Raw genomic sequence first — 25,419 nt, forward strand, 5'->3', positions numbered from 1 at the left:
ATCCATTTAAAGTATACAGTTTAATAGTTTTTAGTAAGTTCACAAGCTTTATCACAAGCTAATTTCAGAACATTTTCATTAACACAAAAAGAAACCCTGTACCTATTGGCAGTTACTCTTCATTATCCTCACCCACTTCCCCCTAGGTCTGTTTCTATAGGTTTGCCTATTCTGGAGATTTCATATAAATAGAATCCTACAATATGTGGTCTTTTGTGACTAGCTTCTTTGACCCAACATTCATATACAAGTTTTTGTGTGGACATGTTTTCAACTCTCTTGAGCGTATACCGAGGAGTAAACTTGCTGGATCTTGTGATAATCAAATTGTTTTCCACAATAGCTACATCATTTTACAATTCCACCAGCAAAGTATAATTGTCTGTATTTTGAGTATACCATCCTAATGGGTGCAGAATGCTTTTTCGTTGTAGTTTTGACTTGCATTTCTCTGATGGCGAATGATGTTACCTTTTTTAGGCAATTACTGGCCACTTGGATCACCTTTTTAGGAAATGTCTACTCAAATCCTGTGCCCATCTTTGAATTGGTTTGTCTTTTTATTGTTGAGTTCTAAGGATTCTTCATATATTCTGGATATAGTACCTTATCAGATATGATTTGCACATATTTTGTTCCAAAGATTGTCTTTTTTTCACTTTCTTGATGGTAACATTTGCGACAAAAATTTTTAGTTTTATATAGTCCAGTTTATCTATTCTTCCTCTTGTCTCCTGGTCATTAGGATTTATTTCTGTGTTTTCCTCCTAAGAATTTTATAGTTTTAGCTCTTGCCTTTGGGTCTCTTGATTCATCTTGAGTTAATCTTTGTATGTGGTGTGAGGTAGATATCCAACTTCATTCTTTTTCATGAGGATATCCAGTTGTTACACCACCATTTTCCCCCCACTGAATGGTATTTATACCCTTGTTGAAAATCATTTGACCATAAATGTATTGGTTTCTGTCTGGACTCTGCATACTATTCCATTGATCTATATGTCCATCCTTGTGGCAGTATCACAACCTTGTGTTGTAGCTTTGTGGTAAATTTTGAAATTGGGAAATTTGAGTCCTCCAACCTCCAACTTTGTTCTTTTTTGAGGTTGTTTTAGCTATCCAGGATCCTTTGAATTTCCACATGAATTTTAGGATAGGTTTTGTCAGTTTCTACAAAGAAGCCAGCTGGCATTTTGATAGGAATTTTTTTTAGTAGATCAGTTTGGGGAATGTCAATATCTTAACAGTATTAAGTCTTTCAGTTTATGAACAGGAGATGTTTTTCCATTTATTTAGATCAATTTCTTTCAAAAATGTTTTTAGTTTTTATTTTTTTAAGCTTTAAATTCCAGTTAACAAAAAGTGTATATTAGTTTCAGATGTACAATTCAGTGATTCAACACTTCCATACAACACCCAGTGCTTATCACAAGTGCACTCCTTAATTCATCCGCCACCCACATCCCCTCTCCTAACCATCAATTTGTTCTCTATAGTTTCTTACTTTGCCCCCTCTCTTTTTTCCCTTTGCTCATTTGTTTTGCCCCCCCCCTTTTTTTAAAGATTTATTTATTTGAGAGAGAGCGCACGAACTAGGGGAGGGGCAGAGGGAAAGGGAGAATCCCGAGCCAACTCCCCACTGAGCACAGAGCCCCACGTGGGACTTATCCCACGACCCCAAGATCATAACCTGAGCAGAAATCAAGAGTCGGATGCTTAACTGACTGAGCCACCCAGGTGCTGCTGTTTTGTTTTTTATTTATTTTCTTTTTTTAAAAGACTTTATTTATTTATTTGAGAGAGAGAGAGAGAGAACACCAGATGGGGGAGGGTCAGAGGGAGAAGCAGACTTCCTGCTGAGCAGGGAGCTCGATGTGGGACTTGATCTGGGACTCTGGGATCATGACCTGAGCCAAAGGCAGATGCCTAACAGACTGAGCCACTCAAGTGTCCTGTTGTTTTGTTTTTTAAATTGACATATGAGTGAAATCATACAGTATTTATCTTTCTCTGATTGACATATTTCACTTAGCATAGTACTCCCTAGCTCCACCCATGTCGTTGCAAAATGACGAGATTTCATTCTTTTTTATGGCTAAGTAATATTCCATTGTGTATATACACCACACCTTCTTTATCCATTCATCAATCAGTGGATACTTGGGCTGTTTCCATAATTTGGCTATGGTAGATAATGCTGCTGTAAATACTGCAGTGCATGTATCCCTTTGAATTAGTATTTTTGTATCTTTGGGTAAATACCTAGCAGTGCAATTGCTGGATCATAGGGTAGTTCTATTATTAAATTTTTGAGGAATCTCCATACTGTTTTCCAGAGTAGCTGCACCAGTTTGCATTCCCACTAACCGTGTAAAGAATTCCCTTTCTCCATTTCCTTACCAACACCCGTTCTTATGTTCTTGATTTTAGCCATTCTGACAGGTGTAACGTGATAATTCATTGTAGTTTTGATTTGTATTGCCCCAGTGATCAGTGATGTTGAACATCTTCTCTTGCATCTGTCGACCATATGTAATGTCTTTAGGAAAATTTCCGCCAGGGTGACTGGGTGGCTCAGTCGTTAAGCGTCTGCCTTCGGCTCAGGTCATGATCTCAGGGTCCTGGGATCAAGCCCCACATCGGGCTCCCTGCTCCGCGGGAAGCCTGCTTCTCCCTCTCCCACTCCCCTTGCTTGTGTTCCCTCCCTTGCTGTGTCTCTCTCTGTCAAATAAATAAATAAAATCTGTCTTAAAAAATAAATTTCTGCCCATTTTTTAACTGGATTATTCATTTTTGGGGTGTTGAGTTTTATTAAGTTCTCTATAGATTTTGGATACAAACCCTTTATTAGATATGTCATTTGCAGGTATCTTCTCCTTTTCGTAGACTGTCTTTTAGTTTTGTTGATGGTTTCCTTTGCTGTGCAGAAGCTTTTTATTTTGATGAAGTCCCACTAGTTTATTTTTGCTTTTGTTTCCCTTGGCTCGGGAGACACATCTAGAAAGAAACTGCTACGGCTGATGTCAAAGAGGTTACTGCCTGTGTTCTCCTCTAGGATTTTTATGGTTTCAGGTCTCACATTTCGGTCTTTAATCCATTTTGAATTAATTTTTGTGTTTGGTGTAAGAAAGTGGCCCAATTTCATTCTTTTGCATGCGGCTGTCCAGTTTTCTCAACATCATTTGTTGAAAAGCCTTTTTCCCATTGGATAGCCTTTCCTGCTTTGTCAAGAATTGACCACAGTGTTGCAGATTTATTTCTCAATTTTCTATTCCATTAATCTGTGTGTCTGTGCCAGTACCATACCGTTTTGATCACTACAGCTGTGTAATATAACTTGAAGTCAAGAATTGTGATGCCTCCAGCTTTGCTTTTCTTTTTCAAGGCGTTTTTAGTTTTTAGGGTGCAAATTTGCACATCTGTTAAATTTGTACCTAAGTATTTCATTCTCCTGATACCATGTTATTTATTTATTTTTTTTTTTTAAAGATTTTATTTATTTATTTGAGAGACAGAGAGCATGAGAGGGAGGAGCGTCAGAGGGAGAAGCAGACTCCCTGCCGAGCAGGGAGCCCGATGCGGGACTCGATCCTGGGACTCCAGGATCATGACCTGAGCCGAAGGCAGTCGCTTAACCAACTGAACCACCCAGGCGCCCTCTCCTGATACCATTTTAAATTAAATTGAGAAAAGTTTCATTTTCAGAATATTTATTATTAGAATATATAAATACAACTGCTTCTCATCTATTGATCTTGTATCCTGCAACTTCTAATAGTTTTTTTAGTGGACTCCTTAGGGTTTTCTATAGGCAAGACCATGTAAACACTACAAAGTGTTTTCTTTCCAATCTGAATGCCTTTTTTTTCTTGTCTAATTGTCGTAAGTAGAAAAACCTCCAGTACAGTACTTAATAGAAGTATCTTAGAAGGAAAGCCTTTCACCACTAAGTATAATGTTAGTTGTAGGTTTTTCATAGATGCCGCTTGTCATGTTGAAGAATTTTCCTTCTCCTCTTAGTTTGTTGAGAATTTTTAATCATGAAAGATTGGATTTTGTCAAATACCTTTTTTGGCCTTTTGAGATAACATGTTTTTGTCCTTTATTAATATGGAGTAGTTAAGATGTTAACCTTGTGTTCTTGAGGTAAATCCTATTTGGTCATGGTATATATGTTGCCAGATTCAGTTTGTTCATATTTTGTTGAAGATTTTTGCATGTATATTCATAAAGGATATTGGTCTGCAGGTTTCTTGTGATGCCTTTGCCTGGTTTTGGTATCAGGGTAATAAGCATATAAATGGATAAAAGTTAGTAAATACTAGTAATTGTTAATCATTAGTTACCAAAATCTTAGATCTATCAAACCAATAACTATAAACCATTTAATTAACAAATTACACTTAGGCACCACACCCCACATGTGATTTTCAAATATAACATTCTCTCATTTTTTTAATTGAAGTACAGTTAACATACAGTGTTATATCAGTTTTAGGTGTACAATATAATGATTCAGTAATTCTGTACATTACTCAGTGCTCATCAAGATAAGTGTATTCTTGATCCTCTTTATCTATTTCACCCCACCCCTCTGGAAACCACCAGTTCTCTGTATTTAAGAGTCTATTTGTCTCTTTTTTTCGTTTCTTAAATTCCACATGAGTGAACTCACGGTATTTGTCTTTCTCTGATTTCTTTTCTTTTTTTTTTTTTTTTAAGATCTATTTATTTATTTGAGAGAGCGAGAATGAGAGAGAGTACATGAGAGGGGGGAGGGTCAGAGGGAGAAGCAGACTCCCCGCCGAGCAGGGAGCCCGATGCGGGACTCGATCCCGGGACTCCAGGATCATGACCTGAGCCGAAGGCAGTTGCTTAACCAACTGAGCCACCCAGGCACCCCATCTCTGATTTATTTCACTTAGCATTCTGTCCTCTAGAATATCCTCTAGGTCCATCCACGTTGCAAATAGCAAGATCTCATTCTTTTTTATGGCAGATTAATATTCCATTGTATATTTACCATATTGTCTCATTTTTTAAAAATTTGGGCTTCTTGATGGGATTTAAAGTTTTTCATAAAGCTAACAATATGTGTAAACCTGAACTGTTATGAATTTGAAAGTTTATAATCTCTGAATTGTTAAAAATATATTCTTGATTTTTCCAAGACCCCAGTTGATATCCTTCCCTTTCCTATTTTTTGAAACCAGTTTCTCTAAAGACACTTACCTACCACCCTCAGACTCAGAGGAACCACGGATATTTACCATCCCATCAGGATATCAGGTCTATATCAATTCAGACAGAATTCTCCAGGCACCTTACACAGAACTTTACTCTGGTGTTGTTTGGACCCAGTTCTGTTTCCAAACCAACAGCGTTTTTGCCATAGTCATTTTATTGGCTGGTAAATGGGGGTGAGACACCCGAAATTAGAGAAATCAATAGACCTGAAGTGATAAGGAGAATAAAAAGCAAGGATTAAAGTTGGAAATTGTTTCAAAGAGAGAAATCCCTAAAATTGAGTCAGTATATAAAACAACTATTTATAGCATATCTGGATGTACAGGGGAGTGGACAGACTGAGAGAGGTGACTTCAAAGAAGATCCCGAAGTTTCTGGTCTACAGTGATAGTGATAGCTTTGACAAGGAAGCAGGCTCAGAAGGTGAGCCTGGTGAGTGGGTAGGTAAAGAATTTAGTTGTTGACATGGAATCACAAAATCCTAGACCTGGAGAGATTTAAGTGATCTGACTCAACTCCTCAATTGTGATGGTGACTGTCACTTCAGCAAACCAGCAGTGTAGCTAAAGTATTGTTGACTCTAAAGTTTTGAGTCTAAAATATGCTCCTGCTGTTCAAAAGGAGTGATAATCAAAGACATATTAGTGTTAGTGGAGACTTTTCTTTGACATAATTAAAAGAGAAAGCTTCTAATTAGAAAAGAATAGCTTTTTTCCTCTGTAATTTAGTGTTAACTTGGCCCACGGGTACTCCTGAGCTCATTTCCCATTGTGCACAGTGTCTTTGAACTCCATCAGCATGAATCTCCCTGAGTTCTGCCTTGTTGTAAGTCCAGTTCTGAGTCACTCTTCAGATGCTTATTGAGTTCCAGCAACTTGTAAAGCACTGAACTAGATGCAGTGGGTAGCACAAAGAAATATGAGACTTGGTCCCAACCCTAAATAGATTATAACCTACTTAGATACTACATAAAGAGATAAAGAGCATTTCCTATTAGTGTTGTAATATTACTTGAATAAACAGGCACTAATAAAAAAAACAAAACAAAAAAAAAAAAAAAACAGGCACTAATACTTAAAGATCAACAGAGAAATTAGTGGTCAGAGAATGCTTCACAGCGGAGGTATTGGTCCTGCCTTGAAGTTCTTGGATCTTGAAGAAGCAGTGAAGAGTGAGGAGCTCATATTAAGCAGGAGGAATGGATTGAGCAAATGTGGGAAACTATGAGCCAACTGGATTAGCACATTCCTAAATTCTTCTTCTTCTTTTTTTTTTTTTAATTTTATTTATTTATTTATTTGACAGAGAGAGAGAGAGAGAGAGACCGCGAGAGAGGGAACACAAGCAGGGGGAGTGGCAGAGGGAGAAGCAGGCTTCCCGCTGAGCAGGGAGCCCGATGTGGGGCTCGATCCCAGGACCCTGGGATCATGACCTGAGCCGAAGGCAGTCGCTTAACGACTGAGCCACCCAGGCGCCCCGTTCCTAAATTCTTTGATACCTAAACAGTGGAATCCAAACTACTTAGCCTGGCCTTTAAAGCTCATTAAAAGTCTTTTCCTCACCACTGCAGCTAGAGTGGTCAAGTTGTTACCCTTTATATACATGCCAGCCCTTTCTGTGGTTTCTTACCTACTGCTCTGTTTATTTGGTGCCACCTTTGATGTGATGAAACCCTAGACCACCCATCTCCTCTGTGATTACTCCCTGCTCTGAGACTTCATAATCCTTACAACTTGTATAATTCATATTACTTTACTGTTTACCACTTTATACTCATTCTGTCTCCCCAGTTAGATTATAAACTCCTCTTCTGCCTCCTTGGCTAACTCCTTTTTTCTCTGGATCCCTAAATGTTAATGTATCTCAAAGACCTAGAAAGAACACTTTCTGTGGAATCATACCCTTCCCTTGTGTGATATTAGTGAAAAGCACAAGGGCCAGAAGCTCTCCCAACCTAACTAGTTGGTTGATGACTGGTCAGATGTTTTAAAATCAGAGCATTTCATTGTTTTTATTTGTAAAATAAGAGGGTTGAATTAGGCTTCTCTTCCCCCTGTTTTGACTTTACATTTTTCTGATACTAAATTATTCCTATTCTTTTAAGTAGAAGATCATGAAGAAGGAAGGGGGTGGCACAGGGCGGGGGTGGGGGTGGGGTTACAAACCTGCCACCCAGAGGACACACTTTATATTATGACGAATATTTTTTTAACTCCTGTTATAAACATATATATGCATTTAGGGACTTTAAAATTGATACTTTCCATCTAAAATCTTGATCCTTTTCTTGCCACTAAGGAAATCAATATAGTGTCTTTTTAGAAAGTTGAGATAAATGATGGTACTACTCTTTGTTACGTGACCCACAGGTCAAGAGTAATTTAAATATATCACCAAAGATTACCCCTCTGTGATACCGAGCAGTTACATTTAGAAGTATGCATTAGGTCCTTTAGGCCATATAAAGCCTGATAATGATGCCAAATTATCTTAAAGCAGAAGCTTGGACTGAAGTAAGAATACAATTCAACATCGTGAAACTTAAAAACTTATTTCTTTAAAATTCCCTTTGCTAGAGGATTTGTTCTCTTCTCCATACATTTCTTAGAGACAGAGGTCCTGAGCCCAAAAGTCTTTTCTGAGGGTAGAACATACTTCATGCAATGGAAAGGGTGGGAACTTTAAAATTATTGCTGGGATCCCTATGGAAGTTACTTTTTTATAACAAAGTTATTAAATTATTAACTAAAAATTACTTGATTAAAGTAGGATAATTAACCTCTGATATATAATTAAAGAAATAGAAAAAGTAGGTTTGTTTTTTGGAGAGATTTTGATAGCTCCCATCTCTAATCAGTCAACAATTCAGAGTTGTAGGTTTCTGCATGTTACACCAACAGACATTCTGGGGTTTGTTGTGGGTTTTGTTTTGTTTCCTAGTTTTTAAGGGAATTTCCAAAAAGAAAATTATTTGCAATTTTCCTAGGAAGATTAAATTGACTTAGAAACAGTCTTAAAACAGTAGTTTGGGGTCAAGGGGAATGGTAGTTGGGCTCTTCAGATAAAAAATGGCAATTTTTCGGGCGCCTGGGTTGCTGAGTTGGTTAAGCGTCTGCCTTTGGTTCAGGTCATGATCTCAGGGTCCTGGGATCAAGTCCCATGTCGGGCTCCCTGCTTGCTCAGTGGGGAGTCTGCTTCTCCCTCTGCCCCTCCCCCCCACTTGTGCTCACTTGCTCTCAATTAAATGAATAAAATCTTTTTTAAAAATGGTAATTTTTCGGGGCGCCTGGGTGGCTCAGTTGGTTAAGCAACTGCCTTCGGCTCAGGTCATGATCCTGGAGTCCCGGGATCGAGTCCCGCATCAGGCTCCCTGCTCGGCGGGGAGTCTGCTTCTCCCTCTGACCCTCCTCCCTCTCATGCTCTCTGTCTCTCATTCTCTCTCTCTCAAATAAATAAATAAAATCTTAAAAAAAAATAAAAATAAAAATGGTAATTTTTCAAATGCCTAAGATAATAAAGTTTCCATAAATTCATTTAAAAAACTTGAAATCTGGTACCTACAGAAGTAGCACTGTATCTCATTGTTATTTAGGTCTGTCTGATCAGTCTGGGTTGGAATATTTTGTTACCCTTATTCTGAAAAGGCAGTTCACAGTTCACTTGGCATCAGCTTTGGCATTTCTTGGCTCAGAGGCTACAATGGTAGCCATAAAAATCGATTAATAAATTACATTCTCAGAAGAAACCTATAATCTATGGGTACTGTCCAGTTGCAGTAAGTTAACACACCTTTTGAAATGGAAATAAACATGCAGCGTAGAACTTCACAGTACCAGTTTCCTACTATTGGCCTTAACTCAAGCATTGACAAATAGAAGCCATTTCTCTTACCAACGTAGGAGACAGAATTTATGAATTAGGCTAGCTACCTAGAAGTTTCAACCATAGCTCACAAGTTACTAAAATTCACTCATGAATGTTTTTAATTCAAGAGGGATTTCACTTATGGTAAGAGTTGGTGTCTTTTTTTTTTTTTTTTGACAGAGAGCGAGAGAGGGAACACAAAAGCAGGGGGAGTGGGAGAGGGAGAAGCAGGCCTCCCGCAGAGCAGGGAGCCCGATGCGGGGCTCGATCCCAGGGCCCTGGGATCATGACCCGAGCCGAAGGCAGACGCCCAACGAGTGAGCCACCCAGGCGCCCCAGAGTTGGCGTCTTTTAGTCTTTCATCTTCTACCTTGCATGCACTAAGGCATGTTAAACAACGTCACTAAACTTTTTTTTTTTTTTTATTCTTTCATGCCATTTTCTCTCTCCTAAATAGTATTTCTTTTACTCTGAAGAGGAAATGGTCTTTTTCTGGGTATTAGTTTTAAAATTACAAGGAACTGTCCACATGATTTCTGTATTGGCTTATTTTAGTGGTGGATTTTTTTTTCCCATCTTAAAAACAAAACTTGCTAGTCTTGTCCCGTTCTCTCCACATCAAACATTTCTTCCTACACACTGCACTATTAAATAATTCTTCCAAAAACTTGGCTTTTGTCGTTTTCAAGACTGACTTTATATTTGTTTATTCATTCTCCCAATATTTATTTAGTGACTGATCTGAGCCAGGCCATGCCCAACTCTAAACTCCTTGAATTAGCTGTGCATGCTGTTTATAACCTGCTTTTTTCTCACTTACCCAGTTTCTAGTTGTCTGTCCTCAGTTGCCAGTCTTTGCTTTATGCCTCGTATTTTGCCATGCTTTTCCGAAGCACCATCCTTCCCTTCCAGTGCCCCCCCCTTTTTAAGATTTACTTATTTTAGAGCGAGTGAGCACGGTGGTGGGGGCGGGCAAGGGGAGAGGGAGAGCGAATGTTAAGCAGGCTCCACGCTGGTCAAGGAACCCAACACGGGGCTCCATCTCAGGACCCTGAGATAGGACCTGAGCCAAAACCAGGAGTCCAAGGCTTAACCAGTGCCACCCAGGCGCCCCTTCAAGTGCTCTTATAAAAAGATTTGAGAAGTCATTTATTATATAGTTGAATTTAACCATTATCTTACCTCTCAAAAGGCTTTTACATTTTGACTTTTCCTGTAAATGTGAACAATGAACTGTCTTTGAAAGAATTCAGAGCTGTGTGCACATGTGGAGGTATTGGAGAGGCAGAGCGCCCCCTGCTGGTTCCTTTGAAATCACACTAAATGAAGGGCCCTCTGCCTTGCCCTCCCACCTTCATACTGCCTGTGCTCCTTCCCATCTCCATAGCTGTGCAGCTGTCCCTCCTCCTGCCACTGAACCGCCTGTACCTGTTTCCCTCCGTGTTCAGCTCAACCTATCCTACGTCCTTCCTAAAGGTTTTTCTGTGTCTTCTATTGTTCATTTCCCTTCTGTGAGCTCCTCTATTATATATGGTCACCATCACTGAGATTGGCTCTTAAATGTCCTTTGTTTCACTTGGGTTGTTCTTTTTCCCCATCTCTAATCTTCAGGAACACTGATCTTATCATCTTAACTTTCTGTTTAGATGCTACCTAGCAAAGAGACCCAGTTGAACTGAGTGAATACCTAAATAGAAATGAGAACATGCCTAGGCCCATATATGTATATTGTATTTAGCAACATTTTGCAAAATGAATTTATCCTTCAGTGGATGATGGAAACATGTCATTTAAGGGCATTATTAAAATTTGTTGGAATTTTTTAAAAGGGAGAAAAAATCGTTTTTTTCTTTAAGTGCTAATATCTAAAGAAAATTTTGATTTTTACTTCTTAACAGGTGGTTTGTTCTAGATGCAGAAACCAGAGATCTAGTTTCTATCCACACAGATGGGAATGAACAACTCTCTGTGATGCGCTACTCAGTAGGTAGGCAGATTTACCCCCATCCTGGCATACACAGCATTTCTCTGTCATTGCATATTTTCACTTCCACTAAAGCTGACTACTTTTTTCTTTACTCTCTAAACTTGTTAACTATTGAATATGTTTCCCCCAACATCAGATTAAATTCTGTTGCAGGAAACTGCAAAAGATCTTCTAAAGTTAAACAACATTCTAAATCATCAAATTTAGAATGAACTGTTACAACTGCATTTGCAATTGAAAGCAGAATACAGTGCAGTCAAATCCTATTTTGGGGGAATTACACATACTTAGAATTTTGAATAGGTATTAGGCTGAATGTTACATCTATTTAGTAATCTTTTTATATGTAAGAAAATATAAATTATAGTAATATTCAAAATACACACTATTATAGGCTGTTCAAGCTCTTTAAAATCTAGTTGCATTACTGACTACATAGTATTGATTAGTTTTGTTAATTAGATAAAATACTCAGCAACTCATAAGAATTTGATAAATTCATTTAGCCTTATTTGAATAATTCTTTATACTTTATTCAAAATGTTAATTATGTTTCCATAATATTCCCATTCCTTTTTCCCATTATTAATATGGTTTTGATTCTTATCATTCTTCTCTGGAGTTAGTGTGAGTGACATTTGCTTATATTTGAAAATATATTCCAGTAGTTGTTGGATCAGTGTGGGATCCAAAGGATCTTTTTGATTGCTTCTAAGTTGTTTAAAAGGAAACACAGAATACTATTCTCTGAGTTGAACATGGAAGGAAGAGTATTTGCTCAGGCTATAAAGCCTGGCAAGTTATCCTAAAGCAGAAGAGGTTTTCTGTTTGTCTTGGCTTTTTTAGTGCTGTACTAGCAAATTACTACAAACATAGCAATTAAAATCCAAAGATCGGTTGGACTTTATTGACCATCTGTTACATGGTAAGAACAATAGAAGAGACCATAAAAGAAGAGAACATAGTCGCTTCCCAGGTTGGAGAGGTCATATGTGCTCAGCTGAAATGAGCAATTGAACACTCAGCTTATGAGTACTGTGTACTTAGACCCATAAGAGCAGGTTAACTTCCTTGGAGCCAGTTTGTAGCTAACTAGAAGGCGATGAGCCTAGAGTCTAAGACCTGTGAGTATCTCTAAGAAATGACTGGACTAGATGGCCATGTTTTTCAAATCTGCTTAGTGATGGAAGGATTCATTCATCAAATAACAGTTAAATTAGATTTAACATTTGTAAAATATCATTCACTTAGTACAGGTCCAATAAAACAGCAACTCTGTCAATACATTTCTCTAGTTAACACTTTTTCCTGTCTCATTCTAGATGGCACCCTCCTGGCGGTAGGATCTCATGACAACTTTATTTACCTCTATGTAGTCTCAGAAAATGGAAGAAAATATAGCAGACATGGAAAGTGCACTGTAAGTAGTTAAAGTAAAATAAGCTGTAAAATTGTTGGAAAATTTTACTTTTAATAAGTTAAATTTTTACATTGATGTATCCATTGTTTTCTGTCCTTAACTGCTTTAAACTTTAATCTCTTTGAAAACAGATTACTTAACGGCAGAATATTGCCATTCCCTGTGTGCTTTAGAAATGTTTCTTCTTTTGATGGGAGTTTAATATCTGTTTCTGACTAGATTAAAGGCAGTTTCTTAAATCAAAGCTGTTTCCATAGGAAACCCTTAGAATAACACTTTTTGAAAATGGAGTGAGTCAGAAATGAAAGGCTATCTCACTTTTAATCCCAGTGTCCCACATTCCTGTCCATCCTCAACACCCTGCAATTTCCTGTATCACCTCTTTCACCACTAAAAGTAAAGTAATTTATATGGAGATCTGTCTGCATTAAGAGAGTTAACAGAAGCATATTTCCTTTAATTTATTCTGATCGACTTTGTTATCATTTTAAGGTAGACTTGATTCAATTCTGTAGACATACTGAGTACTTACCTTATGGCAGGCATTCTGCTAATTTGAGTAATGTTCTAGACACCAGAAATATATGTAAGATTTATTCCTTATCCTCAAAAAGTATACATTTGAGCTGAGGGCAGGACAAGAAAGGCAGTCAATACAGCAGAGTGGTTAAGAGCACCGACTTGGGATTCGACCACCAGGATTTGAGTTCTTATTTCACCACGTACAAGCTAGTGTGACCTTGGGCAGGTTACTTAAATCTCTGTTTCAGTTTTCTCATCTATAAAATGAGGATAACAGCTGTTTCTACTTCACTGGATTAAAATAAATTAATGCATATAAAATAATTTGAATAGTGCTTGGCAATAATAGGTACTCAATATGTGTTAACTATTTTTATAGAAAATGAGGTAGCTTGGTGTGTATGTTAGGAAAGGATTAGAAAATTACTTGATGAATTAGTGGTTAGTGGCAGCACAGATCACAAAATAGTTTTAGGGGATAAATAAAAGAATTTCGTTTTTAGAAGCCTATACATAAGCAAAATCCAGACCATTTACTACTATTCAGAGAAGAGACTTGTTTATTTACTTTGTGCGTATACATGTGTGTGTGCACACACATTATTTTGTACCATAGGCTAAAACCAGCCTATAAACTGATCTATAAGCAATGTCAAAGTTTCAGAATTTATCCAAAATAATCTTTTTGCCTTGATAATAATTATGAATCATTAACCATTAATTTATTGAAATCTCTTTTAATCAGCTTATTATCATAATACTTGTTATATGAAATAGTACAGTAATGCCTCATTGTAACCACATGAGCAAATGAAATGTTCCACTGAAAGGAATTTTCAGGTTACTGAAGTTTACCTACCAGGCTCCTTAACCTTAATTAAGAAAAATTAAGTTTCTCTTAATTTTCTGCCTCAATCTTTTAAAAGTTCATGTCTTAATAAACAGAGTATATCAATTAAAATTTAATCTTGTGGAATCATATAAAATTTTACAGGTAGCCCTGTAGCACACACTTGGCTCAGGTCTTATTTCACTGATGTAGAGACTGATTTTCAGACAAAAGACTTGTCCTTGGTCACATCTTGACTTGGTGGCAAATCCAGGGCCTGAACCCTCTTCTCTTAGTAGAGCAGACTCTCCAGTGTAATAATGCCCAGATTTTTCAGTATCTGTCTCATTGTCGTATGCACTTAGAGTACAACTGATCCAGAAAGGAAACAGCAGTATATGACATTGGATAATGAGAATGACCTTGGAAGTGTTGAGAAATGGCAGGCTTATCAATTGCAAAAGACTTGGCCTTCTCCAATTAGGCAGCTTTTATCTTTAAAGCATTTGAAAGTATTATTTTGAGATATCCTTAGGAACTGTTAAAAGTTGATAGTACTGCTTGAGGCTGTAATGAAAGGCTCAGCTAGTCTGCTTTTCTAATTATCTAATGTTCTGTGCTTTGCTTCCAGCTCTCACTTCTCCTTGCTGTCTGCTTCCACCAGCTGGTCTTAGAGTTTCATGTTAACTGCTTTTATCTGTTGTCTGCTAGGGTATAAGTATAGAACAGACAGAACAGAGCTAATACTGTTTTGCCGCTTACTAGATTGAGACTTTAGGCAAGTAATTAACTTACTTGAGTCTTAATTTTATTATCTTAAAATTGGACATTATAACAGTTCCTACTATATAGGATTGTTGTGAAGGTTAGGAACTACTCTCAGAGTTGCAAATACAAATGCTGTTTTCTGTTTTATTTCCAGTATTTTCCTAGTACTAGTCAATATTTAAGTAACCACCATAGCTGCAGAAGCTATTTAGAACTTTAGAGAATGTCCCTTTAATAAATTAACCAAGCAGTTGGAGCCTGTCCCTCTTCGTGGCAAACGTCAATTGAGAAGATGACTGGTACCCGAGAACATAAACGAGTACTTCCTGGTAGAGGGGAGTGGCATGCTTGACAGGGTTGTTACAGGCCAAGGCCTTGCTCACAGTCAGAAGCTAAGAAACAAACAAGATCCATTTTAGAGAAATGGACTTATATTATGCAAGTTCTCCAAAGCTGTTTTATAAAATACCAATTTCTGGGGCGCCTGAATGGCTCAGTCATTAAGCGTCTGCCTTTGGTTCCAGTCATGATCCCAGGGTCCTGGGATTGAGCCCCACATCAGGCTCCCTGCTCATCGGGAGGCCTGCTTCTCCCTCTCCCACTCCCCCTGCTTGTGTTCCCTCTCTCGCTGTGTCTCTCTCTGTCAAATAAATAAATAAAATCTTTAAAAAAAAAAAAAAGTTATCGGCTCCTCCTAAGCCTGACTTCTCTGGGCGGGGTGAGGGATGGAGAGGAAGAGAGAATGGAGTCATCCCTCTATACTGTTTGTCTGTGGCAGCCTTTCATTTTCTCTTCTGTGACCTGTCTGCCCTCTCACTTCCCACGGTTGCCCCTGGGAGCACACGGTCTCCAGCTGCCCCTGTGCTCCGCATTCCCTCCTGCACACACCCCAAACCTACTTTACCAGATCTGTGGCATTTTCTGCCTCTTAATTAGACCATAAAATTTAGAATAACCTTTTTTCTTTCTTTTCCCGTGAAAACATCCATCTTCTTAGTGTTCAGTACATATTAGAAAAAGTGGCTTGATCAAACTATAGGATTCAGGGGTTCATGGTTGTATCCTGTATTGAGTGTGTAAGCAGTTTGATTTCTTTCTTTTTGAGAGAGTGTGAGTGCATGTGTGTGCAGTCAGTGGGGGGAGGGGCAGAGGGAGAGAGAATTTCAAGGGGACTCCATGCTGAGCGTAGAGCAGAGCCTGATCACGTAACTCTGAGATCATTACCTGAGCTGAAACCAAGAGTCAGACGCGTGACTGAGGCCCCCAGGTGCCCCTAAGCAGTTTGATATTATAACTGCTGCTATAGAAAAGTTTAGGCTTTGGATTCAGGAGCTCTTTTTAACTTGTCTCCTGCAAAGCCCTAAGGTGGGGCTGGGCTGGGCTGGATATGATTTTCTTTGCTTTGCATATTGGGCTTCTCTTGTAAGATTTAATATGTAAGAAAGATTTTATAGCTAAAAAGAATTTGAAGACTGCCAGTTGGCTATCTGAAATATCCTTGAGTGTGAGTTGAGGATTGATAACCTTATCAATATATATATATATACACACACACACACACATATACATATATATACACATACATATTTATATATACACACACATAAATATACATACATGTTTGGGGGGGTTGTTTTTTGTTTTTTAAAGAACAGCTTTCCCTTGAACCAGCAAAAGTACATCAGAAACGTGATTGGGGTGGTGGGGTGGCGCCTGGATGGCTCAGTCGGTTAAGTGTCCTAGGATCAAGTCCCACGTCAGGCTCCCTGCTCAGCGGGGAACTTGCTTCTCCCCTGCTTCTGCTCTCTCTCGCAAATAAATAAATTTTTAAAAAAAGTAACTCCAGGGTGGTGTCTGGGAAGGTAACATTATAGACCCCAAATAGTTACATTTAATCTTTTGCTTATTTATTGGAATCCATACCAGGGAAAAAATACTTTGTTTTTCCAGTATGAATTGGTAACTTCCCCAAGGTCTTTTCTATATTGGGTACTTTTGCTATTCAGGAGTCCTTTTTGAGAATACTTTATACTGATTTACCTTCTAAATATGTTCTGTGTCCAGTACAGATGGAACTACATGATTATGTATACATATAATGCTTTTGATGCTCTTTTAAATAATGTTATTAAAGCCTTTTCACAGTCCCAGATGATATTTTTAAATATTTCTACATTAGTGTGAATGCTTCTTGGAGGACTGCACTTTGCCTGATGAATCTGGTAAAATCCTTCATGCATGCAGCCAGCAGTTTTCTTATCTGAGAGGCATGGCTTCTAACACCAGAGCCAGGCATCATCAGACTCGTGTGTACCATGAAAAGGATTTGTGTGAACCTTATCCTCCTGCCAGATTCAGAAAATATCCAGTAACCAAATGTGTCTTTATGCCTTTGAAACTTGAATTCTTGTGAAGCTGGTAGGTCTCCATTGTGCCTAGCAAGTGATTCCCAACCTGTTTTCCAGTACACCTCCTAATCTCTGGTGATTTCAGGAGCTTCACAGTTCTCAAATTCACAGCATTTAAATTTATTTAAATGTATAAATATATTTGCCATACAGCACTGTGGGGGAGATCATAGCTCCAGAGAGGTGTCATTAGACTTTCAGAAAGTAATAGAGTAATTAGAGTACTTTGTGTGAATCATTAGAAACTGCACCTAAGGTACTTTGAATTTTTTAATTAAAAAAATGCAGAAAGCTGGTGATTCAAAAAGTACAATAGAAATTAAATATGCTTTACAACAGACTATAGGAGATAAAAGTGCTTTTGAGTCTCATTGTGCCACCATTAAGACCTGTGCGTGATTTAGCTTAGAAATCATCAAATGCTTACACAGGCAACAAAGTACAGCATTTAGTAGTTTTTTGTCTTAATTTAATTCCCACAGTGTTAGTAGAAACTAGAGCAGAATAAGATCTTGTCTCCTGTTTCAGGAATGTTTTAATGAGTCAGGTGGTCATATTGGATCCAGCTGTTCTGAAGGAGTACATGTTGGGTGACTTTTCCCCAGAAATATTCTTTGGAGATAAAGAGTTTTCCTAGGAGATCTCCACGTGCCCATGTATCTGCACCATCTTCCCCAGCCTCTGGGGTGTACCATGGATGCTAAGAAGCAGCCCAGGAAAACTGTACTCTCTGTGACCAACCTAGAACCCTTTACTTCATTCTCAAAAACTTAAGTTCTTCTAAAGGGGACACCAGTGACTTGGAAGAAGACCCAAGGGAAGGTGATCTGTGAAGTGTCCTTTAAGGCACAAGTCTACAAGACTCCTCTTTCTTGGAAGTCTGACACAGGTAATAGGTGCTTGTTGCTGCTGTCTAGGTGGAGAGGCCAGCAGGATACTCCCGAGTTCCAGGTGCTTAATGTTTCCACTGTGGTGAGATCTCTTTCATTCCAGAGTTAATTGTTTTGTTTTTGTTTTTTTAAGATTTTATTTATTTATTTTAGAGCTAGAACGCGAGAGCATGGGGGAGGAACAGACCACCCTGAGCGCAGAGCCCGACACAGGGCTTGATCCCACGACTGAGATCATGACCTGGGCCAAAATCAAGAGTTGGATGCTTGACCGACTGAGCCACCCAGGCGCCCCCATTCCAGAGTTCTACTAGAACTCTTCATGTATCACGTGGCATCTTTGCATACCTGCATCTTCGGTTCCCAACAAGATAGGGTGAAAAAGAACTAAAGACCTGCCCTGGTCCGTTCTAGAGGCTGTGTTGCTCCACTGTATACATTAGTAATTCCAGATGAATGGCTATACTCAGAAAACCTGTTGGCTACTAAACTGTTTATTATTCAAAACGCTAAATGCTTTCTAATAGTCGATCTGTTATTCCCTAGGGACATTCCAGCTATATCACACACCTTGACTGGTCCCCAGACAACAAGTATATAATGTCTAACTCAGGAGACTATGAGATATTGTACTGTAAGTATGAATGATCACATCCAGCTGAGAAGTGTCTGTCAGGGGCGCAAATGAACAGGCTGTGCAGAATTTGAATTGTGTAGAGTGCATGCTGGCTCTCTGACTTGACAAAACATATGTTACCCTGAGCTAAGGAATGAGAATCTCAAATGTGGTTCACCTCTCCAAGAAAGTAAGGAATTAACTTACTATATATGTAGACATGTAGTCCTAAGAAATTACTTAGGGAGATTGCTGCTTTAATACTGCTTTGTATTTAACTTTTCCTGGAGAGAGGAAAGAGTATAATGCATGGGCATTTATGCTTTTTTAAAGAAAAACAATTTCAGTGGGGAACAATTTTGTAGTTTTATAAACCCTGTTAAAGGCAACACTGTTTTTTCCTTTTTAAATGTATCTTAACATTTTTCAGTGTATGGATTATAAATACAAATAAACGTGGCTAGTTTGAATCAAGATACACTTTCAAATACATTTATACACAGGCACTATGGTTATACTTCCTGTTTCTAAATTTAAAGGGGACATTCCAAATGGCTGCAAACTAATCAGGAATCGATCAGATTGTAAGGACACCGATTGGACAACATATACCTGTGTGCTAGGCTTTCAAGTCTTTGGTAAGAACATGACACCTGATGGGAAAAGATGGCTTGTGGGGTTCTTATATATAACAATTACTTGCTTAAATTTCTAAATGAAAAAGAGTCTGCGTGTGTTCTTCAGTGTTACCACTATTAATGCCAGATTCAGAGAAATGAAGTGTGTTAGGATCAGACCAGTATGAAGTTCTCTGCAGAATCCAGCAGACTTTTGTTCCTCAGTAAATATGAAAGACACTTGAAATAATAGCACAGATCGCCTTCCTATTTTTTTTTCCTCCAAGTGAAAACTGAAATATTTTAATTTGTAAAGGCATTTTTTTTTTTTTTAAAGATTTTATTTATTTATTCATGAGAGACAGAGAGACAGAGGCAGAGGGAGAAGCAGGCTCCCCGCGGAGCAGGGAGCCCGATGCGGGACTCGATCCCAGGACCCTGGGATCACGACCTGAGCCGAAGGCAGACGCTCAACCGACTGAGCCACCCAGGCATCCCAAGGCATTTTTAAAATAGCTTCATTGAGCATACTACATAATTCACCTACTTAAAGAGTACAGTACAGTGGTTTTAGAACTGTAGTGTGGCCATCACCACTGTCTAATTTGAGAACATTTTCATCACCCTAATAAGAAACATTCTACCCATTAGCAGTCGCTCCCCACCCTCCCTCCCTCTGCACCCACGAGCCACTAATCTACTTTCTTTCTCTAATAACTTAGTCTGGACTTTCATGTAGAATGTTTTCAAGATCATCCACATTGTAGCGTGTATCAGCATTTTGTTTTATGGCTGAGTAATAGCTCCTTGTATGCATATACCACATTTTGTTTATCCATTATCAGTTGACAGACACTTGGGTTGTTTCCACTTTTCAGCTAGTATAAATAATGCTGCTGTGAACAAGCATGTGCAGGTCTTTGTGTAGACATGTTTTCATTTCCCTTGAAATATACCTAGGAGTGGAATTCCAGAGTCCAATGGTAACCTTGTGTTTAACCTTTTGAAGAACTGCCAGAATGTTTTCCAAAGTGGCTGCACCATTTATTTCCCGCCAGTGACATACGAGGGGTTCCCCACATCCTTGTCAGCAGTTCTTACTCTCTTGCATGTGAATGTCCAGGTGTCCCAGCACCATTTGTTGAAATATAAAGGCATTTTTAGTAGACATTATTTAAATAAGATAAAATTTGGAAATCATTCCTAATCTGATGTTTTAGATATTTCTTGAAATCTTTTCTGTGACAGTTTTGTAAGCCTTTTCCCAATCTGGGGACATCCTTCTGAAAAAGTTACAAGACAAATGGAAAGTTAAGATAATAAAGCCTTGTCTGCAAAGAACTAAAAAGAGTTGTTCTACTCAGTAATTAGAATACTGGATAGGAGGGGGACATCAATCCCTCAAGCAATGTCCAGAATATGAGTACTTTACCTTTAACAACATCTCTGCCTTCTGATGGGGGGGAGGGGTGTTTCTCTCCTCCAGCCTGTTTGCAGATCAGAACAGTTCTTTATGCTGTGTACATTAGAAAAATAATCCATTCTAGGTCCCTCTGCTAAACACAACTTCTGTAGAGATGGAGGAGAGTACTGGGCTAGCAAGAAATTAAAAACAAAAGAACTCTGACTCATCCAAACACGATTTCATTATTCTGGGTGAAACTGAAACAGTAGCCAATAGCTTGGTAATATTTATTTAAGAGATGACAGTTAAGAAGTGTTTTGACTTGTTTTAGCGAATTTACCAAAAATTTCTTTGTTCTCAGAGGCCAGCATCTCAGCCCTTCTGTATTCCGTAATTTCCATCTAGTCTTAATAGGGTTTTGTGCTAATTATGTTGAACATGATCACCAGTGCTTCATAATGATTCAGAATAATTAAATTTGTTATGTTTCTGGAAATAAATAATAGTTCTATGAAAATTCTATGGGATAGCATGGTAGACTAGTGGATGGCCTATGCATTTCCATTAAGATAAGAAAGAATCTTGGAGGTTTTCTTTTAAGTGCCTGCTTGAAGAGAACAGCAAGGAAAGAGTGTGTACATTTTACACAGCTTCCCCAGAGTCTGCTTTGAAGAACTAGAGCTGTAGCTTTGTTTTTCTGCACCTTGCTATACAAGTAACAGAATTTCCCCTCCAACTAGAAACTTTAAAAAGGAAGAGCTTATTTGCGGAGGTGAATTAAGCTAAAACTATTTGTTAGCACCACCTGCTGGTTACTAGTGAGTACTTTTGTTTAAATTTTCCATCTTGAGGCTATTTTCACTGAATTTTATTAGATTTTGGGTAAAACTTCATCCTTTGAATGAAGTGTTGAGCCACTAAGAAATCTGAACACAGATTAAAGTGAATTAAGATTCTAAAATTAAATAAACCCATGTGGCATCACAGTTATCTTTTAGACTAATTTTTCTACACCCCTGTGTTCCCATATCAAAGGTGTCTGGCCAGAAGGATCCGACGGGACTGATATCAATGCACTGGTGCGATCCCACAACAGGAAGGTGATCGCTGTTGCTGATGATTTCTGCAAAGTTCATCTGTTTCAGTATCCCTGCTCCAAAGCAAAGGTAAGATCAATTTAATAAAAACTAGTGGTGTAGGGCCTTTTGTCTGGGAATATTTTTGTGTCGATGATGAGAAGAGATGTGTAAGAGTTACTCCACTGCCTGTGATGCCGTGGGGCCCGGGGGAGGGGAGCGGGGGGCAGTGCCCCCATAAGCGTCCAGGCCAGCGCTCCTTGTTTACTCCTTTGCCGTTAAGGTCAAGAAGACCGTTACAGAAGACAGTTGTTTTATTCATTTTTGTTGATCAGTAATTTTTTAGCAGGTATTTTAATGTCTCCTAAACCTACTAAAACATTTTGTTATACATACGATCAACATTATAAAGCTCCTAGAGTTCCTAGTCCTGCCTGCCTAAATTCTCCCCTAGCCATCTCAACAGAATAGTTACTAAGCTCTGACAAGTGTACTAAACTGACATCCGGAAGAGATTATTTATGATGTTATTTTTTGAAATATATGATCTGACTGTATGGATGTATATCCAGTTACTCTGTTTTGTTTCTCCCATAGAAATAGGTATCAGAAGGAAATTACTGCTAGCTCCATTCCTCAGATTTGCTGACTCTGTGACTTGAATTACCTCCCTCAGCTAGTCGCTTCCATTGCTGTAAGCAGGCATGTAAATGTGAAGAATGAGCTTAATTTTCCTGTCTGATTTGTTTCTTCCAGGCTCCCAGTCACAAGTATAGTGCCCACAGCAGCCATGTCACCAATGTCAGTTTTACTCATAATGACAGTCACCTGATTTCAACTGGTGGAAAAGACATGAGCATCATTCAGTGGAAACTTGTAGAAAAGTTATCTTTGCCTCAAAATGAGATTGTAGCCGATGGTACTCTAACCAAAGCCCCCGTCTCTTCCATCGAAAGTGTCATGCAGTCTGACACTCCCACACCACCTCCTTCCCAGCCCTTAAATGAGACAGCTGAAGAAGAAAATAGAATAAGCAGTTCTCCCACACTTCTGGAGAACAGCCTGAAACAGACTGTGGAGCCCAGTGAGGACCCCATCGAGGAGCAGAGTGAAGGGGGCAGTGAAGACCTCGGTGAGCCTATGTATGAGGAGCTATCCACTCAGAGTGAAGCCATTCTTACCGAGGACCAGCAAGACCCCTCGCTCCTGTCTTAACAGCAGGACTTCAGTGCGACTCTCTCCTCCTTCAACTGCGTGTGATCTTGTGATAGAGTTCAGGTAACAGGCTGGGGAGTGGTGGAGATCACTCTTGATGGAGATCTGGGTTTCCACATGATCTGTTTTCAGTAGTCTTACCTGCAGTCTCTCAAGTGCGGCAGACCTAAAGGTTCAGTTGGGTGTGTGTTGAAAATTAACCAAACTTTTAATAGCAGGGAAGACTGAAACATTGTCTCAGAAATTACCTTGTATGTAAGTGGTATGATGTCAATACTGGAAACAAAAACAGCAGTTGTATGGATTTAAAATAAACCCCTTGTTATCTGAACAAGCTTTCTTCAGGAACAACCCAGAGGCATCACAAACACTTACTCATCTACTGGCTCAGACTGCCTTTTTTTCCCCCCTGAAGCAGAAAAATCAGAAGAAAAAAACAACCAAAAAAGAAAAAATGCACTCTGAGATATCCTCCCACCCCGAATGTCTGGTGGAAATTTTTTAGTGAAAAACTTGAGTATTGCCACCTGCAGTGGGGTTGCCTTGCGTCCCAACACCGTTTCCTTACATGAGCGCTAGATGGGCAGACGTGCTTGCTAGTCTGCCCTCTGGTGCTGCCTTTTCTAAGTCGTCGTGAGGAACAGTCCCTTCATTTCTTGTGTGCAGATCTATTTTATCTTAGAACTAAGAAAGCAGTGGTTTGTTAAAGAGCTTTTAATGTATATTAAACCATTAATACTCAGAAATAATGGATTCCTCCAAGGATTCCTTTACTGGCCAGAACATTTTTCAGTGTTTGGCATTCAAGTGAATGGAAGAAGAAAAACCGCATGCCTATAAAACTAAACTGCAAGAATTACTTGGCTAATTTTAGCTTAGCCTTCCTCATAATTTGTTCCTTTGATAATAGAAATATAAATACAGTAAGTTTGAATTGGTGCTTGAAATTCATTGGTTTAGTTATAATTTTTATATAGATTATATTGAGGGGTAAGACTGAAAATTACAAATTCTTTTTTATAGAAGTATGAATAACAGTCACAGTAATTTTTTATAAATTGCATACTTAACAGACTTCCTATATATGGTAATTTTTCTCTGGTAGAGTTGCTGTAAGCCTTGCAGTTCTGATGTGGCTGTCCTCTGCTATTTTGGGCAATGCATGGATTATGCATTGGATAGTTTTGTTTTGTTTTTTTGTCAGATGACTGTTTTTCTTAAGTACATGTTTCTACTATAGTTACTGACAAATATGCATTTCCTATATATTTGTTTATACATTGATTATAAAAAAACTGTTTTGATTTATTTTTTAACTTGCTGAATTTTTTGTTAGATCATGTTTAGAAACTTTGAGTTCATAAGTCTTAAGTATAAGTATGCAAGTGTTTACGTGATTGTGCCATTCCAAAGTGCATCAGAACTGTCATTCCCTTCTAGTATCTTCTCAGGAGTAATACAAATCAGGTATCTCATCATCATTTGGTAATTAATATACAAACTGCAGTGAACTCCTAAGGACACTCACATTTACATTCACATGCTGTATGTAAGGGTGCGGGTATGTGTGAAGGGGTGAGTGTAGACACTCTGTGTGTGTCTATATAGGAAGATATACGCCACATTGAAAATACTCAGTGTCTATCTCCGTGTGTATAGGTATATGTCCATGTATATCTCTTTCCTTTTGTTTACAGTTGTTCAAAAAAAAAACCTCAAAGTAGTTCTCTTCAAAAGAAGAGAGAGAGATTCCAAGCAATCCCATCTTTCTTCAGTATGTTCTATACGTAATTATCAGAGCATCAGTAAATACCAGGCATATATACTTGCCTTATAGCAGTGTAATTAAATCATCAGGTCAGCATGTGCTGAGATGAACAAGTAGTTCTAGAAGAAAAAGCATTTCTTTCAGTACCTGGGCGACACAGCTCTCCGTGATAAGCAGGGAGTTTCTTTGGGGACCCCAGTCACCTTCGGGGCTGCTGTGTACAATGAGACTTATAATCGTGATATCTTGGGTGGTAGTTTCAGAAGACACTACTAATGCGCAGAAAGCGGTCCAGCTCTCTTGCTGGCAACTACTGTTTAATGGTCAATTAAATCTGTGATAATGGTTGCAAGTGGGTGGGATTATGAAATTGTAGATGTTTTTAGAAAAACTTGTGAATGAAAGCGAATCCAAGTGTTTCATGTGAAGATGTTGAGCCATTTCTATCATGCATTCCTGTCTCATGGCAGAAAATTTTGAAGATTATAAAATAAAACGATCAAAATGTTTCAGGCGTCTTGACTCTCGTTTCCGTAACTGTCCGGTTATCAGAAGACACGGCCGTTACCGGCTGACCACTGCCGGGCATACCCCCGTTCTGGTCTGGTGTATGCTTCCGCTTACTAGGGGAATGGCTTCGTTTTAATTTATTCCATGTCCACACTTTGTCTAATGTTTAACAGTGGATCATCCTGGCGATCCTGGTTACTTGCCTGCCAGCCTCCTGTCACTGCCTCCCGCGTCCGCCTCAGTGAAGTCCTGGCCCTGGGCAGGGCCCTGCACCCCC

The 25,419-nt window shown here is 38.7% G+C and overlaps 1 protein-coding gene across 2 annotated transcripts in view; it reads left to right on the top strand.

Moving 5' to 3' along the window:
* The window catches only part of EML4 (EMAP like 4), a 147,350-nt gene extending 122,204 nt beyond the window's left edge, over nt 1-25,146 (top strand). For both annotated transcript variants that reach the window (XM_045884484.3, XM_045884485.3), the window contains 6 exons: nt 11,010-11,098; nt 12,421-12,518; nt 18,482-18,569; nt 19,091-19,189; nt 21,609-21,739; nt 22,406-25,146. In XM_045884484.3, coding sequence (XP_045740440.1) covers nt 11,010-11,098; nt 12,421-12,518; nt 18,482-18,569; nt 19,091-19,189; nt 21,609-21,739; nt 22,406-22,864 — 964 coding nt within the window. In that variant the 3' untranslated portion in view covers nt 22,865-25,146. The remainder of the gene's footprint in view (nt 1-11,009; nt 11,099-12,420; nt 12,519-18,481; nt 18,570-19,090; nt 19,190-21,608; nt 21,740-22,405) is intronic.
* Nucleotides 25,147-25,419: the final 273 nt, after the last annotated feature.

Source organism: Mirounga angustirostris, unplaced genomic scaffold (assembly GCF_029215605.1).
Source record: "Mirounga angustirostris isolate CCGP_5_RB_7025 unplaced genomic scaffold, mMirAng1.0.hap1 SCAF_10, whole genome shotgun sequence".
Lineage (NCBI taxonomy): Eukaryota > Metazoa > Chordata > Mammalia > Carnivora > Phocidae > Mirounga > Mirounga angustirostris.